The sequence below is a fragment of the Acomys minous genome, assembly GCF_964271855.1.
Source record: "Acomys minous genome assembly, chromosome: 6".
Taxonomy (NCBI): Eukaryota; Metazoa; Chordata; class Mammalia; order Rodentia; family Muridae; genus Acomys; species Acomys minous.
Genome location: NC_140487.1, coordinates 118,286,325 through 118,300,921, shown reverse-complemented (window position 1 = coordinate 118,300,921; position 14,597 = coordinate 118,286,325). Strand labels below are relative to the sequence as shown.

Here is a 14,597-nt window from a genome sequence, read left to right as displayed (position 1 = left end):
GAAATGGCACTACAAAGCTGGGTGTGGTGGCACATGCCTTTGATGCCAGCACTGAGAAGCAGAGACAAGCGGATCTCTGATTTTCTGGCCACCCTACCTCAGGCCAGCCAGGGTTAGTTACATAGACCTTGTCTCAAGACAGGGTTTCTCTGTGTAACAGCCCTGGCTGGTGCTTTGTAGACACCTTCCCTGATTCCCCTAAGCCTCAGAAAGGGGAGCCCTCCTCCCCTAGCATCTGACCTCACCCTATCAAGTCTCATCTGGTGAATAAACATTTTAAACGAAAGAAAATGGAGCTATGACAGAGGGACACAGAAGTCTGAGACCAGGAAAGAGGAAATCACACAGGCTGTGGCAGATGTAGCCTGGGTAGCTCACGCCTAGGGCCAAGTCACCACATGTCCAGGGCTGGACTAGAGATGGGACAGGAAGTCTGAGGACAAGAAGGACTGCCCTCCCCTACTCTAGTTTGGCTCTTTCTTCAGGCCCCACTCTCCCAGTCCCAAGTGCCCTTTCCTCCAGATCCCAGGGTCCAGGCCCGCCCTGGCCAGCTGCAGCAGGGATTGGTCCAAGCCAGAGGAGGCGTGTCCAGAGTCCCACAGCCCTGATTGCAGAACAGCAGGTGGAGTTCCAGGGCAGACCCGGGGCCTCCAGGCAGTGGCAGGATCTCTGTCCTGTAGATATGGCACTGACCCCCCTTTGATCCCCAGCCCCATGGCCACACAGGGGTGCAGATAGCCTAGATCTGCCACCTATGGCCTGTGCCGTGACCCTGACCCAGGCACAGATGGCTCCTGCTATGGATTCAGGGGAGACGGTGTCCCCGGCTGTGGACCTGGTGCTGGGTGCCTCAGCCTGCTGCCTGGCCTGTGTGTTCACCAATCCCCTGGAAGTGGTGAAGACGCGTCTACAACTTCAAGGAGAACTGCAGGCCCCAGGCACCTACCCACGGCCCTACCAGGGCTTTGTGTCTTCCATAGCAGCCGTTGCGCGGGCAGATGGGCTGTGCGGCCTGCAAAAGGGGCTGGCCGCCGGCCTTCTCTACCAGGGCCTCATGAATGGGGTCCGTTTCTACTGCTATAGCCTAGCATGCCAGGCTGGCCTCACCCAGTACCCAGGTGGCACTGTGGTCGCGGGTGCTATGGCTGGGGCATTGGGAGCCTTTGTGGGGAGTCCTGCTTACCTGGTAAGTGTCTTCTCCTTCCTTTACAACTCTGTGACCCACGTGACCAGTGGACTCTGTGGCCCTGGGTTGGGCGGGGTGCTTTGGGAGGGGACTTCCAATGGGAATATCTGGCTCAGCCCTGGAATCTGCCCTCGCTCTGACCCTTGCTCCTTTGGGGGCCATGCCCACTTGGTCTTAGCTGGCAGAAGGAACAGGTTACAAAGTAGGTGGACTCCAGTCCCCGCTTGCCCATACTTACTCCTAGAGAGCCTGGCATACAGTAGGAGTAAAAGCTGCTGCAGAGCAAGGCCGCTGTGTCCTGGTCTGGGCACTGAATGTCATTTTACTCTGTCCCTGAGAGTGGCAGGGCAGAAGCCCAAAGAGCTCCTTAAGAAACCTGATCCACCCAGATGCAAACCCAGGCCTCAGGATATGGCTTAGTTGGTACTGTGCTTGCCTAGCAAGTACTAAGGCCTGGGTCTCTTCCCACGCACAATATAAACCAGATGTGGCACCACCTGCCTGCCCATAACCCCAGCATTTGAGAGGGAGAGACAGGAAAATTAGAATTAACATCATGATGACAAAACTAGCCTGGTTTGGTCGTGCATGCCTTTAATCCCAGCACTCGGGAGGTAGAGGCAGGCAGATCTCTGTGAGTTCGAGGCCAGCCTGGTCTACAAAGTGAATTTAGGACAGCCAAGGCTACACAGAGAAACCCTGTCTCAAAAAAAAAATCTAATTTGAAGTGCGTGAGACACTTGCAATTTTTTTTTTTGAGATAGGGTTTCTCTGTGTAGCCCTGACTGTCCTAGACTCGCTTTGTAGACCAGGCTGGCCTCAAATTCACAGGGATCCACCTGCCTCTGCCTCCAGAGTGCTGAGATTAAAGGTGTGTGCCACCACTGCCCAGCTCCAATTTTTATTTTTTCACACTTCCAAATTTAAAAATAAAAAATAAAACTCTGAAGCCGGGCATGGTGGCGCATGCCTATAATCCCAGCACTCGGGAGGCAGAGGCAGGCGGATCGCTGTGAGTTTGAGGCCAGCCTGGTCTACAAAGTGAGTCCAGGACAGCCAAGGCTAACACAGAGAGACCTTGTCTCGAAAAACCAAATAAATAAATAAAACGCTGGCCAATTGAGACTGCTCCAAGCTTCAGATGTGGGGTCAGGGAGACCATGCAGTAGAAGAAGAGCTCAGGTGCGCTCAGCTCAGCTCCCAGCCTCTATCCCAGAATCCCCAATCTCTCTATACTCCCAGGTCAAGACGCAGCTGCAAGCCCAGACAGTGGCTGCTGTGGCCGTGGGGCATCAACACCAGCATCAGGTAAGGTATCTTTCCCAGAACCCCGGGGCCCCAGACTGTTCAAGAGTTGTATCTGTCTCGTGACCCATTTCTTCTCCTTCCTGCAGACTGTCCTGGGTGCCTTGGAGACCATTTGGCGCCAACAGGGACTCCTGGGGCTGTGGCGGGGTGTGGGTGGGGCTGTGCCCCGAGTCACAGTGGGCTCAGCTACCCAGCTGGCTACCTTCACCTCTGCCAAGGCTTGGGTACAGGAGCAACAGGTAAGGGGCTGGGAACACAGGAGAGGGTCCCTGCCTCTTTTACACAAGGGTAGTGACAGATGGGGTCCAAAACAAAACCTGGTCTTGCTGAACATGGTGGGACACACTTACATTCCTAACATTTAGGATGCTGAGGCAGGAGGATCAAGAAACTTAAGGAAGTCCTCAGCAACAGCGTGCAAAGTCAGCCGGGCGTGGTGGCACAGGCCTTTAATCCCAGTACTTGGGAGGCAGAGGCAGGCAGATCTCTGTGAGTTCGAGGACAGCCTGGTCTACAAAGAGTCCAGGACAGCCAGGGCTACACAGAGAGGGGGCAGGAGGAAGGAGAGAGGTTACAGCTAAGGGACATGGATTCTCACCTGTAATCTCAGTACTTAGAAGGTAGGGGCGGAAAGATGACAAATTTGAGAACAGCCTGATTTGTCTCAACAAAAAGAGAGAGTTCAAGGAAGGGTAGGATGGAAGGAGGAAAAATAAAATAAAATTGTTGGCTCTGCCATTGTAGTTGTAACCCAGCCCTTGTGTCCGACAGGAGTTTGGGGGTGACCAGTGAACGCTGAAATCACAGAGGAATGCAGGGTTGGCACTGGGGGGTTGGAAATGGCTGGAGAGGTCTGATTTGCTCACCTACCCCAACCCTTCCAGCCCTCGTGGGCTTGGGGCAGGGAGAGCACACTACCGGTAAGGGCAGCGGGCAGAGTCAACAGCCTGCACCATCCCCCACCCACAGTGGTTTTTGGAAGAGAGCTGGCTGGTGGCCCTCGCTGGAGGCATGATCAGCAGTGTGGCGGTGGCTGCAGTCATGACTCCCTTGGACGTGGTCAGCACTCGACTCTACAATCAGCCGGTGGACAGAGCTGGCAGGGTAAGCAGGCCATAGGGGAATGGAAGATGTGGGGACACCGGACGCACGCACGCACGCACAGCCACTAGGGGACATGTACCATATTCACAACACACTAATAGCCCCTTGACTGGATTTTATTCTGTCTCCTGATGGGAGAGATCAAGTGACCTGGTTGAGGTCACCCACATGATTAGTGGAAAAGGCAGGATTGGAATCATGGCCTTCCTGTGGTAATGCCAAGAGGAAGTGTCAGGACAGAGTCGCCTGTGTGCTATGTCCAAGCTGCACCCCTGAGGGAGGCTATCTGCCTGAAGGGAGAGGCTACTTTTTATTATCACAGCCCATAATTGTCCCAGGTGGGGACAGGCACTTTCTCTGACATACCAGTAGACACACGTGGCAGTGTCATCTGGGACCTCTCAACCCTTACTGCATGTTTATTATCCCCAGGGCCAGCTGTACAGGGGCCTTGCTGATTGCCTGCTGAAGACCTGTCAACAGGAGGGACCCCTGGCACTGTACAAGGGCCTAGGCCCTGCCTATCTGCGCTTGGGCCCCCACACCATCCTTAGCATGTTCTTCTGGGATGAGCTGCGGAAACTGGCCGCAAGAGCCCCACACCAGGGAACCTAGACCGTGCGTGCCTCATCCCGCCACCAGCCTGGCACTTGGTGGAGGTGATGGCTGCTTCAGTAGGACTGGCTGCCCAGAGCCAGCTTGAGGCAGGTCCTACCACAGGTGGGGGGGGGGGGAGGGAGCAGGGGACTGTGGACCACTGCGATCAACTAAGCCCTAGGACCAGTGCACCCCAAGTTGCCATTGCTTTGTTTCCTACTCCCCCTGGGTTACTGTGCCCTAGCTCACTGCCACAGTCATACCTGCATGTAAAGATCACCATGTGCAGAGCCACTCAGCTGCGCTGGCCCCTCAGTCCTCCGACCGCTGTGTGACCACATAATCCTTTCTCAGTACAAGGAGAGCTAGGCTGAAGGCAGACATCACTGGCTGGAGTCACACAGTTTTGTGGTGACAGAAACAGGACTGGAATTCAGCGCTGACCACTCCCCACACTCACCTTCACCCTCCCACCCACCCCACCTCCACCCCACCCCACCTCACCTCACCCCTGTCCAGTGATCCCCACAAGAGCACTGCTAGATCAGGACTGTTGGATTGTGTATCCTCCCCAGGGGACGCTGCAGGTGAGGAGACCCTTGGTTATGCCATGAGGGAGACCTTAGTGTCCCCAGTCTAGTTGGCCAAGGCCAGTTGTTTTTTTATTTTTTTATTTTCCTGCATGTATGTCCGTGTGGAATGTGTCAGATCCTGGAATTAACAGACAGTTCTGAGCTGCCGTGTGGGTGCTGGGAATTGAACCCGGATCCTCTGAAAGAGCAGTCAGTCTTCTTGACCACTGAGCCATCTCTCCAGCCCTAAGGCCAGTTATTGAACAGGTTTCTAAAGCCTTGACAGCTTGAATACCTGTTTTCTTCTCTTCTGATGCCTGGAAACCCAAGGAGGTATTGGCAGTGTTAGCTTCTCTCTCTCCCCCCTCCCCTTTATTTCTGTTATCTGTGGTGCCGTGGTAGAACCAGGACCTGGGCATGCCAGTCATGCGCTCTGCTGGTGCCCCACATCCTCAGCCCAGGGCTGACTTCTCCAAAGGCCTCTCTCCTTGACTTGAAGATGAGCAAGTCTTCTGTCTTCCCTATACACCCGAGTTGAGCCTCAGGCTGGGGACATAGGACCAGTCAGCAGACTGCCTGCCCGGCCCTCATGAGGCTCCAGGTCCCAGCCCCAGCATCGAATAAACTGGGCAACGGTGACACACACCTGTAACCTCAGCACGGGGGAGGTGGAGCCAGGAGGGTCAGAAGTTCAAGGTCATTCTCGGCTACATAGTGAGTTTGTGGCCAGCCTGGACTCCATGAGAGCCAGAGAAGAGAGAGAGGAGGAAAGAGAGGAAAAGAGGAAGGTAGAGGAAGAGGAACGGGGACAGGAAGATGGGGGCGAGACAGACACGGAACCCAGTTATTTTGGATAGGGCCCACACGGGGACCGCATATTACAGAGGGAGCTACCACAGTCTCCACACACAGTCACCTCCTGAGGAAGCGGGTTAGGATATCAGTCGGGAGAATCAGAGTTCAGGCTTCCACATTTGTGTACCTCCAGATGGAGCTCAGACAAGGGAGATACAGGCCTAGGGAAGTGGGTGCCTGCCCATGTGGGTCGTAGGGCCAAAGACAGACTCTGGACCCTCTCTTCAGACTGCAGCCACACTCCACCACAGGTCTGGAAGGCACCCAGTCGCCTTTATACTATAAAAGTGGACAAACTCTTGGCCAGACAGCTCCAGCCACCCTCCCCGACCACACCCCGAGTATGGAAAAACTGCTCGAGATGAACACTCCAATAAAGTTTTCTATTTTGTGTACTCTCGCGACTCCCCTCTGCTTCCCTGCTCCGGCCAGATCCTCAGCTCTCAAGCCTTTTCTAGGAAGGATCCAGAAAGCAGGGACCACCCGCGCAGGTGAGTCCTGCCGCCTAGTGGACCCAGGAGGAACAGTATGACCCGGAGGCGGGCTTCACTCAACCTGAATTTTTTTTTTTTTTTTTTTTTTTTTTTTTTTTTTTTTTTTTTGGTTTTTCGAGACAGGGTTTCTCTGTGTAGCCCTAGCTGTTCTGTACTAGCTTTATAGACCATGCTGCTGGCCCCGAACTCACAGCGATCCACCTGCCTCTGCCTCCCGAGTGCTAGGATTAAAGGCGTGTGCCACCATACCCTGGCTTACCCAACCTGAATTTTAAGGGAATTCCAAACCATTCGTTCCCCGCGGCCTGTAGAGCTGCAGTAATTTTCAGAAACCTACAGAGACAGAGCCTAGAGAGACCTTCTAGCGCTGTGGGGAGAACTGCTGCTTTGGGACTCACACTTCAGGTGGCGTGCGGTGCGCGCTCACACCTGAGTCTGGGAAGGCCAGGTGAGCCGGCAGAGGAGGGACTTCCGGAAGGCATGGTGGGCTTAAAGTCTAGAAGGGACAGCTGACCAACACCAGTCTGCTTTGCCCTTGAGGCCTTACTGGGAAGCCACCAGCAGCTGCAGGTTAACAGCGTCCCTGATCCCAGAAGCCTAGCCTCTGGCTCTCCTGCCCCGCCCCCAGGCCTTTGACATTTCCCTTCCCCCCCCTTCCTAGTCCCACCCCCTGGCCTCCAGAGATACCTTTGACCGGTGATGTCATTGAGTCTGTCCCAGCGCAGACCCGGCCCGAAGCTGGGGCTGGATCCCCGGAGGCTGCCATGTTCTCCCTACCCTCCTTCTCCTCCTGGCTCCCCAGCCTCCCTTCCTTTGAATGGGGATCCAGTCTCTTCGACAGCCTCTTGCAAGGTGAGCACCTTCCGCATGCTCACTTGGGCCCGCCCTTCGCTCGGGTGGGCGGAGTACAGGGTGGGCCCCACCATCCACGTGGGAGCCTCCGCATCTAACTGCCTGTCCCCTGCCACCCTGCCACCTCCCGGACGATCCTAACGCCCCTGCACCCCTCTCCTTTGCCCGGCTCAGGCCTGATCGGGGCCCTTGGAGTCTCTGTTCTCAACAGTCTTCTGAAAGTTTACTTCTTTGTGGCCTGTGTCAAGTGAGTACCCGCGTCGGTGCTACCCAGCCCTGCCCAGGCGGTTGGGCCCTGCGCGGAGTCTGGTCTCTTCTTGGAGAGGGTTGGGGCCCTGGCACCCTCCCAGCACCGGACACGGCGATCCTAATTCTCAGCCTTTCTGCCCCTACAGTGACCCCCAGCGGCAGCCCCAAAAGCAACAGCTGCAAGCCCAGTGGGCTTCGTTGGAGACGGTGCACCTGGCTGGTCTGGCCCTGTTCCTGACCTTGGTGGGGACGAGGGTAGCCGCCCTCGTGGTGCTGGAGTTCTCCCTCCGGGCTGTGTCCACAGTGCTGTCCCTGGGCAAGGTGAGACTGCAGGGCGGAGCAATTCTGTGCCACTTTCATCCTCTGGATTGGGAAGGAGGGCCTAGTGGCGTCCCCTTTTCCTTCAGACGGAGACCGGAGACTGCAGTTTGTTACTTGGAGTTTTGATTGCCAAAGTCCGCATCTCCATGGCGGCACAAGACGCATCTGTGTCCCTCCACACGCACAAACTGTCTGTCCTGTGAGCTGGGAATGTGGCCTGGTTGGCAGAGTGCATGCCTGGCAAGCACAAAGCCCTGGACTTGATCCCCGGCACTGTGTAAACCCAGGCATGGTGGCTTCTGCCTGGAATGCCAGTACTCAAGAGATGGAGGCAGAAATGTGGGAAGTTCAGGGCCATCCTTGACTAACTATTGGCTTTGAGGCCAGCCTGGAACACATGAGATCTTGTCCCAGCACTTGGGGAAGCAGAGGCAGGAGGATCTCCATGAGTTCGAGGCCAGCCTGGTCTACAAAGAGAGTCCAGGACAGCCAAGGCTACACAGAGAAACCCTGTTAAAGTAGCTTATTCTCCTGTTTCATTGTTTTGGAAGCTTACTACCTCTTTCTCCTGGCCTAGGCCTGGAAGCTTCTAACCTCCATACAATCTAACCTAGGCCTGGAATGTTTTCAGCCTCTGAGACTTACTGCTTAATAAGCTCACCCTTACTCGTTCTTCCTGAGCTCTGGGCTGGCTGGCTCAACTCAGCTGTTCTAGCTCAAACTCCTCTCCCAGCTGACTTAATCTGGCTTCTCTCTCGGCCCAGAATTGCTCTGCTTGGCCTCAAACTAACAGCAATCTGCTCTAATCTTCTGGTTCCTCATTTTCTGTCCTGTTTTATCTTCACCTGAGTTCTCTCTCTCTCTCTCTCTCTGCAAACCCATCTCTCTATTACTGTCCTGGTAAAACTGCCTTCTCTCTCTCTGAAAAACTGCCTCTTAAGTAGCTTCCTTTTCCTCTCTCTTTTCCTGAGAGTTGGGCATGTCACATTCTGTCAAATCTTCTGATTCATCACCTTTTCTGCCATTCAATTAGACATCACTTTTTCTTTTTTTTTTTTTTAAGATTTATTTATTATTTATACAGTCTTCTGCCCGCATGTGTGCCTACCCACCCCAAGAAGGCACTGGATCTCATTAAGATGGTCATAAGCCACCATATGGTTGCTGGGAATTGAACTCAGGACCTTTGGAAGAGCAGACGGTGCTCTTAACCTCTGAGCCATCTCTCCAGCCCTAGACATCACTTTCAAACATGGGTGTTTCCTTCTACAAACTAACTTTACCTTTGTTTGGGATTAAAGGCATATAGCACCAGGCCTGGATCTAAGCTTTTCATTACCTGATGCTTGCTCTATACCAGGCTGGCCTTGAACTCAGATCTCCTGGATTAAAGGCATGTTTGTATTTCAGCTGGATCACACAGGCCTAGAAGGTCTTTAGATGTGATCTCTTGCCAGAACATCCATGTTCTTAGTTAACATTCCTCTACAAAACCCTGTCTTGAAAAAAAACAACAACAGCAAAAACAAAAAGAGAGCTTGTCTCAAAAAAAAAAAAAAAGCCCTGTATTACTGAGCTTTCCACACAGCCTTGGCTAAGTCCCTTGAGGGCTCCGCCCATTTTGTCCTGACAGCTATAATGATTGAGGGTCTTGTTGGGTCTCCACAAGTTTAGAAACTGAGGCTCAGGGGAGCAGGTGGCTTGTCTGTGGTCAACAGTCATCAGGGAGTAAGGTGTGAAGTCAAGGCCCACAACCATCACCCTCTAGGAAGAGAATGCACCCATCAGATGCCAGGCTCCCACAATGCAGCCTCCCCTGGGCTTCCTTCCCCTGCAGGCCTCGGGGGACAAGGAGCGACTCCAACTCTTCCTGGTGTGTCAATTCTCGCTGGGCTGTGGCCTGAGCTGTGGCCTGAGCTTCCTGCAGGAAGGCGCCCCACATCGCTCCCTGAACCTGCTGCTGAGCCTGGGGCTGGCCGCGCTGCTTGCCTTGGTCGCCCGGCGCCTCCGCCGACACATCTGCAGCCTCTATGAGTTGCACAGCAGCCAGCGCTACTGTGGGGTCTGCTTGGGCCTGCTGGCCAGCCAGCATGGCCTGCCCAGGCTCCTGGGCCGCACTCTGGCAGTGGCCTTTGCTGTGAGTGACCTGGCAGCTGTGGCCCTCATCAACCAGGATTTCCTGAACACCTCAGAGGCCGTGCGCTTCTGGACGCCCCTCACTATCTGCTACACGCTGCTGGTCATCTACATGCAGGGTGAGAATCCTTCCCTTGTCACACCCCCTTGCCATCCCAGCCACCCAGTCCAGGGACAGGACCTGTACTGGGCTGTTCAAAGCAGTGATAATAGGAGCCATAAAGAGCTGGCACCTGGCTTGTCTTAAGGACTAAGTGAGATGAAAGGGATTGTGGGTAGGAGAAATGCTGGCCAAAGCACAGAGGGAGTAAGGGCACGACCACGCAGAACCCACTGAGAGTAATCCAGGGTTGTTAAGGCGAGGGTAAAACAGGGATTGGGGTAAGGCTAGCCAAATTCAGAAAGGCCTGGCCAGCCAAGCTAGCTGGGCACGGTCCTAAGCAGGAGATACTGGTGGGGGGGGGGGGTGGCTGGTCAGATCTGGCCTCTAGAAAGAACCTGTTGGCTTGCAGCCTGGGAATTGGTTGGAAGGGGCAGGGAAGGGTGACCCACGCAGTAGGGAGAGCAAGTGTGAAGACCCTGAGGTGGGAATAAGCTTTGGCAGGCTCCGCATGCAAAACGGGGAGCCAGAATAGCTGGGATGGAGAAGGGGGCATGAGTCAGAGATCTGGCGAGGACAAGAAGTGGCCTCGGTCCAAACCAAGTCCGACCTTGTAAGAAGACATGGCTTGGATTAGAATTCTATTCTGAAAGCCATAGGAAGTCCTTGGAGCATCCTAAACTGGATGACAGAGGAGTGGCGCCATCTTACTGACATGTTCAGGACACTTTAGCTGTTGGTAGAGCTTGGTCAAGAGCAAAAGTCAGGGGCCCCTGTGAATGAGCTTCAGCGACATGGGAAGGTGGCTGGGACCAGGCTTGGGACAGGAGAGTAGGGCACATGCTGGGTAGAGGTGGACTGGGCTGCAGTTGAATCAGACCCACAGGCAGAAAGGGGTTAGATTTCTGCCACAGGCTGGCAGGCAGGGCTCTGTCTCAATTTGCGGGGGGGGGGTGCTGTGTGTTTGAGGCTAGAGGGTGGGTATTAAGTCCTGTGGGTATCCAGAGGGGGACGCAGGAAGGCAGTCAGGGAAAATAATGCTATCCCTGGGGGAGGCAGTTGAGAAGTGGAACAGGCTGGCCCCAGCTGACCTCCAGAAGGTGCTGGCCGAGATAGTGACAACCACGTCCTGCAGAGGAGCAGCGGCAACACCGCTTCAGCCTACAGGGCCAGGTCCAGACGGTGCTGGTGCGCATGGGTGGCCTCTTCATCCTGTTGATGACGGTGGGCCGCTGGGTGGACCTCCTAGGTATCTTTGTCTCCCTCCTGGGTGAGCTCTGGTGCCTGGTAGGTACTCGCGCCCTAATCGACCTCTGCGAGATACAGGTAAGCACCTTCATGTACCCCCCCAACCCCGCTTCCCATCCTGCCCCCCCAAGATTCCCAGCACCCCCAGAGGCCCAATTCTGATCAGAGTTATATTGATCCGGGAGGACAGGGAACCACGTCCTTTTAGGTCACTACAAGTGGGGAAGTGGGTGACAGGGACCATATAAGCTGGCACCCTGGGGTCCCAGAGGGGTAAGAGGGTCTGATGACTGAGGGATGTGTCCCTTCTGACCCCACCCATCCAGGGCTTTCCATCCCAGAGGCCTACAGTAACAGCAGCAGTAACACCAGGAAAGGTATCAACACTGACAGGTCCATGTGAGACCCAGCCTTCCACGCCAGCCCCGTCCAGAAGCGCCGTCGTCTCCTGACCTGCCCCCACGGAGGACTTGAAGTCAGTCTCAGGCCTACGCAGGCTGACCAGCAAGGCCTTGACCACAAGATGTGGCCTGGACACTGAGGGGCAGACCTGGTCCCCACCTAAAGTTCAGGGCAGCCCATGGGGGGCAGCCCTGAAGAGAGGAGATGGCCAGGGCTAGGGACCCAGGGAGGTAGGGACATGAAGGCCCCTGAGTAAATTCCTCTCTCTTGAAGATGGATAGTTTCATCAGACCCGCCTTTCCTGGCCAGGGGAGGGCAGAGGACAACTGTGACCTCAGAATGGTCCCCTGGCCTCTTGCCACCCCTCCCCCACCCCCAAACAATAAAGATGACTTTTTCAACCTATGTTGAGGATCACAGCGACATAGAAAGAAAAAGGGGCTTCCTGAAGGCCATAGGTTTTTTTATGGCAAGATTCTGGGATATGAGCCTCAAGCATGGCTGTGCCCTGAGTCTCCTTGGGGACAAAGGACACAGGCTGAAGCTCTTGTGTCCCAGGACAAAGAATTGCACCAGGAATACATGTTTTATCAAGACGGTTGGGAGCTAGAGAAACTGCTCAGGATTAGGAACGTGGAATGCTTCCCTCACCCCCTGGAGACAGGGTCTCTCTGTGTTAGCCTTGGCTTTCATGGAACTCACTCTGTAGACCAGGCTGGCCTTGAATTCACAGAGCTCCACCTGCCTCTGCCTCCTGAGTACTGTGCCTGGCCACATGTAGTGCTTTTAGTGAGGACCTGAGTGTAACGCCTAGGTCCCATATGAGGCACCTCACAACTGTTGGTAGGAGGTCCCATGGGATATGATGCCTCTGGGCTCCTTGGACACTTGTATTCATGTTCACAGACACAGATACATACACAAAACTTTAAAATAGTAGAGACAGATAATTCAGAAAAGGGAGCCTGGTAATGGTGGCGCACGCCTTTAATCTCAGCACTCGGGAGGCAGAGGCAGGTGAATCCCTGTGAATTTGAGGCCAGCCTGGTCTACAAAGCAAGTCTAGGACAGTCAAGGCTACACAGAGAAACCCTGTCTCGAAAAAAAAATTGCAAGTGTCTCATGCACCTCAGACTGGCTTCAAATTAGATTTTTTTTTCTTGAGACAGGGTTTCTCTGTGTAGCCTTGGCTGTCCTAGACTCGCTTTGTAGACCAGGCTAGCCTCAAACTCACAGAGTTCCACCTGCCTCTGCCTCCTGAGTGCTGGGATTAAGGGCCTGTGCCACCACGCCCAACCCAAAAGACAGTAGAGTTTGAGGCCAGCCTGGTCTACATAGTGAGTTCCAAGCTAACCAGGGCTACATAATGAGACCCCATCTCAGAAGAATCAAAATTTAAAAGTACCAGGTCACATAGCTCATGACCACTATAGGTCCTGGTCACAGCACCTGCCTTCTCACTTTCTTCAAACATGCTGTTTGTTGCAAGTGGCCCAGACCTGGAAAGGCATCTAGTCTTTCTATACCAACTGCCTTCTTGCATAGTTTAAGCTTGCTGCTGCAGTCTCTAGTCTGGGATGTGGTACAGAGGTGCCTTACTGAGGTGGCCAAGGAGGTGAGGTAGGGTGGTAGAGACGTAGTGCCTACCTGCGACTAAGATGTCCTGACCCAGCCGGGCAGTGGTGGTGCACGCCTTTAATCTCAGCACTTGAGAGGCAGAGGCAGGCGGATTGCTGTGAGTTCGAGGCCAGCCTGGTCTACAAAGTGAGTCCAGAATAGTCAAGGCTACGGGTCCCCAGTCCCTGACCCTGACTTGCTGAAGGTAATGAGGGTCCATCTCAGGCCTGTTCAGGGCTGAGATCCTGGCCAGAAAGGGCTGGGTACCCACTCCACCCACCTTAGTGTGACCCTCTCTGAGCCATCTAAAGAGTTACTATCTACCACTGCTGTGGGGTGTGCTTTGATCCCAGCACTTGGGAGGCAGAGGCAGGAGGATCGCTGTGAGTTCAAGGCCAGCTTGGTCTACAGGATTCCAAGACAAGAAAAGTTACACAGAGAACCCTGTTGGTCACGTGCAATGTGTATTCAGATGCTGGGTTTTGTGCCCCAAGACCAGGTTGCAGTCTGGATGTGGACATTGAAATAACCAATGTGCTGTAAAGAATGTTTCCCAGAGCAGAGCGTGGTGGCGCACGCCTTTAATCCCAGCACTCGGGAGGCAGAGGCAAGTGGATCGCTGTGAGTTCGAGGCCAGCCTAGTCTACAAAGCGAGTCCAGGACAACCAAGGCTACACAGAAGGAGGAAAAAACCACTGGGGCCCCTGCTGTGTGATCTGGTTTCCACCCATTGGTTTGCCCTGAGCAGAGGAAACAACTCATCTGGTGGGCAAAGAGCCAGCGTCCGCCAGACCCAGACTGCTTCTGGCTTCCAACAGAACCCACTGTTTGTTCTAGAAGGCATTCCAGTCTCAGCCCAGAGCCTGGCTGGGAATCCACTGGCAACATGTCGGGGAGAAGTGGACTCAGCTGTCCTTTCCTCTTTATGGGCACAGGGACCGTTGTCCAAACAAAAACTGGGACATGTGGGCTGGCAGGGATTTCTTTTCTTATCAAATTATTTTTCTGAAAAAATATTTTGTGTCTGGCAAAGAGTCTTAACATTTTGGTCACTCAAGGCTTGGAAGTGTAACTCAGTGGGATGCTGCTTGCCTCTAATGTATGAGGCCCCCAAAACAGAAAGGACTGGGGATGGGACACGGTTGGTAGAGTGCCTACTACTTACTACCCAGCAGGCCCTGGGTTTGGGTCCCAGCACTGTCTAAGGTAGGCACAGGTTTGTATACCTGTCGTCCCAGCATTTGGGAGACTAGGCAGGAGGATCAGAATGTCAAGGCCATTCATTCCCTAAGTACTGGAGTGAGTTGGGCAAGTTCAAGGCCAGACTGGGATGCATGAGACCCTGTCTCAAAAAGAAAAAAGGCGTTGGTGGTGAGATGGCCAATCCAGTAAGAGTACTTGCCACCAAGCCTGATGGCCTGAATTTAACTATATTTATTTATTATGCATACAGTGTTCTGCCTGCATGTGTGCCTGCCTGCCGGAAGAGGGCACTGATCTCATGCTAGATGGTTGTCAGCCACCATGTGGTTGCTGGGAATTGAACTCAGGACCTC

The 14,597-nt window shown here is 54.2% G+C and overlaps 2 protein-coding genes across 3 annotated transcripts; both read left to right on the top strand.

Moving 5' to 3' along the window:
- The first annotated feature begins 601 nt into the window (after window positions 1-601).
- On the top strand, window positions 602-6,017 carry SLC25A34 (solute carrier family 25 member 34). The gene is made up of 5 exons (XM_084786503.1): window positions 602-1,186; window positions 2,429-2,494; window positions 2,581-2,733; window positions 3,464-3,598; window positions 4,031-6,017. Exons 1-5 carry the CDS (start codon window positions 755-757, stop codon window positions 4,211-4,213), a joined length of 969 nt encoding a protein of 322 aa, XP_084642629.1. The 5' UTR covers window positions 602-754; the 3' UTR covers window positions 4,214-6,017.
- Window positions 6,018-6,026: 9 nt separating this feature from the next.
- TMEM82 (transmembrane protein 82) lies at window positions 6,027-11,829 on the top strand. 2 transcript variants are annotated; one of them, XM_084786501.1, is made up of 7 exons: window positions 6,027-6,113; window positions 6,778-6,968; window positions 7,143-7,215; window positions 7,364-7,538; window positions 9,376-9,793; window positions 10,910-11,100; window positions 11,349-11,829. In XM_084786501.1, exons 2-7 carry the CDS (start codon window positions 6,881-6,883, stop codon window positions 11,472-11,474), a joined length of 1,071 nt encoding a protein of 356 aa, XP_084642627.1. In that variant the 5' UTR covers window positions 6,027-6,113; window positions 6,778-6,880; the 3' UTR covers window positions 11,475-11,829. The 2 variants fall into 2 exon arrangements, with proteins under 2 accessions (XP_084642627.1, XP_084642628.1); XM_084786502.1 differs by lacking the exons at window positions 6,027-6,113; window positions 7,143-7,215.
- Window positions 11,830-14,597: the final 2,768 nt, after the last annotated feature.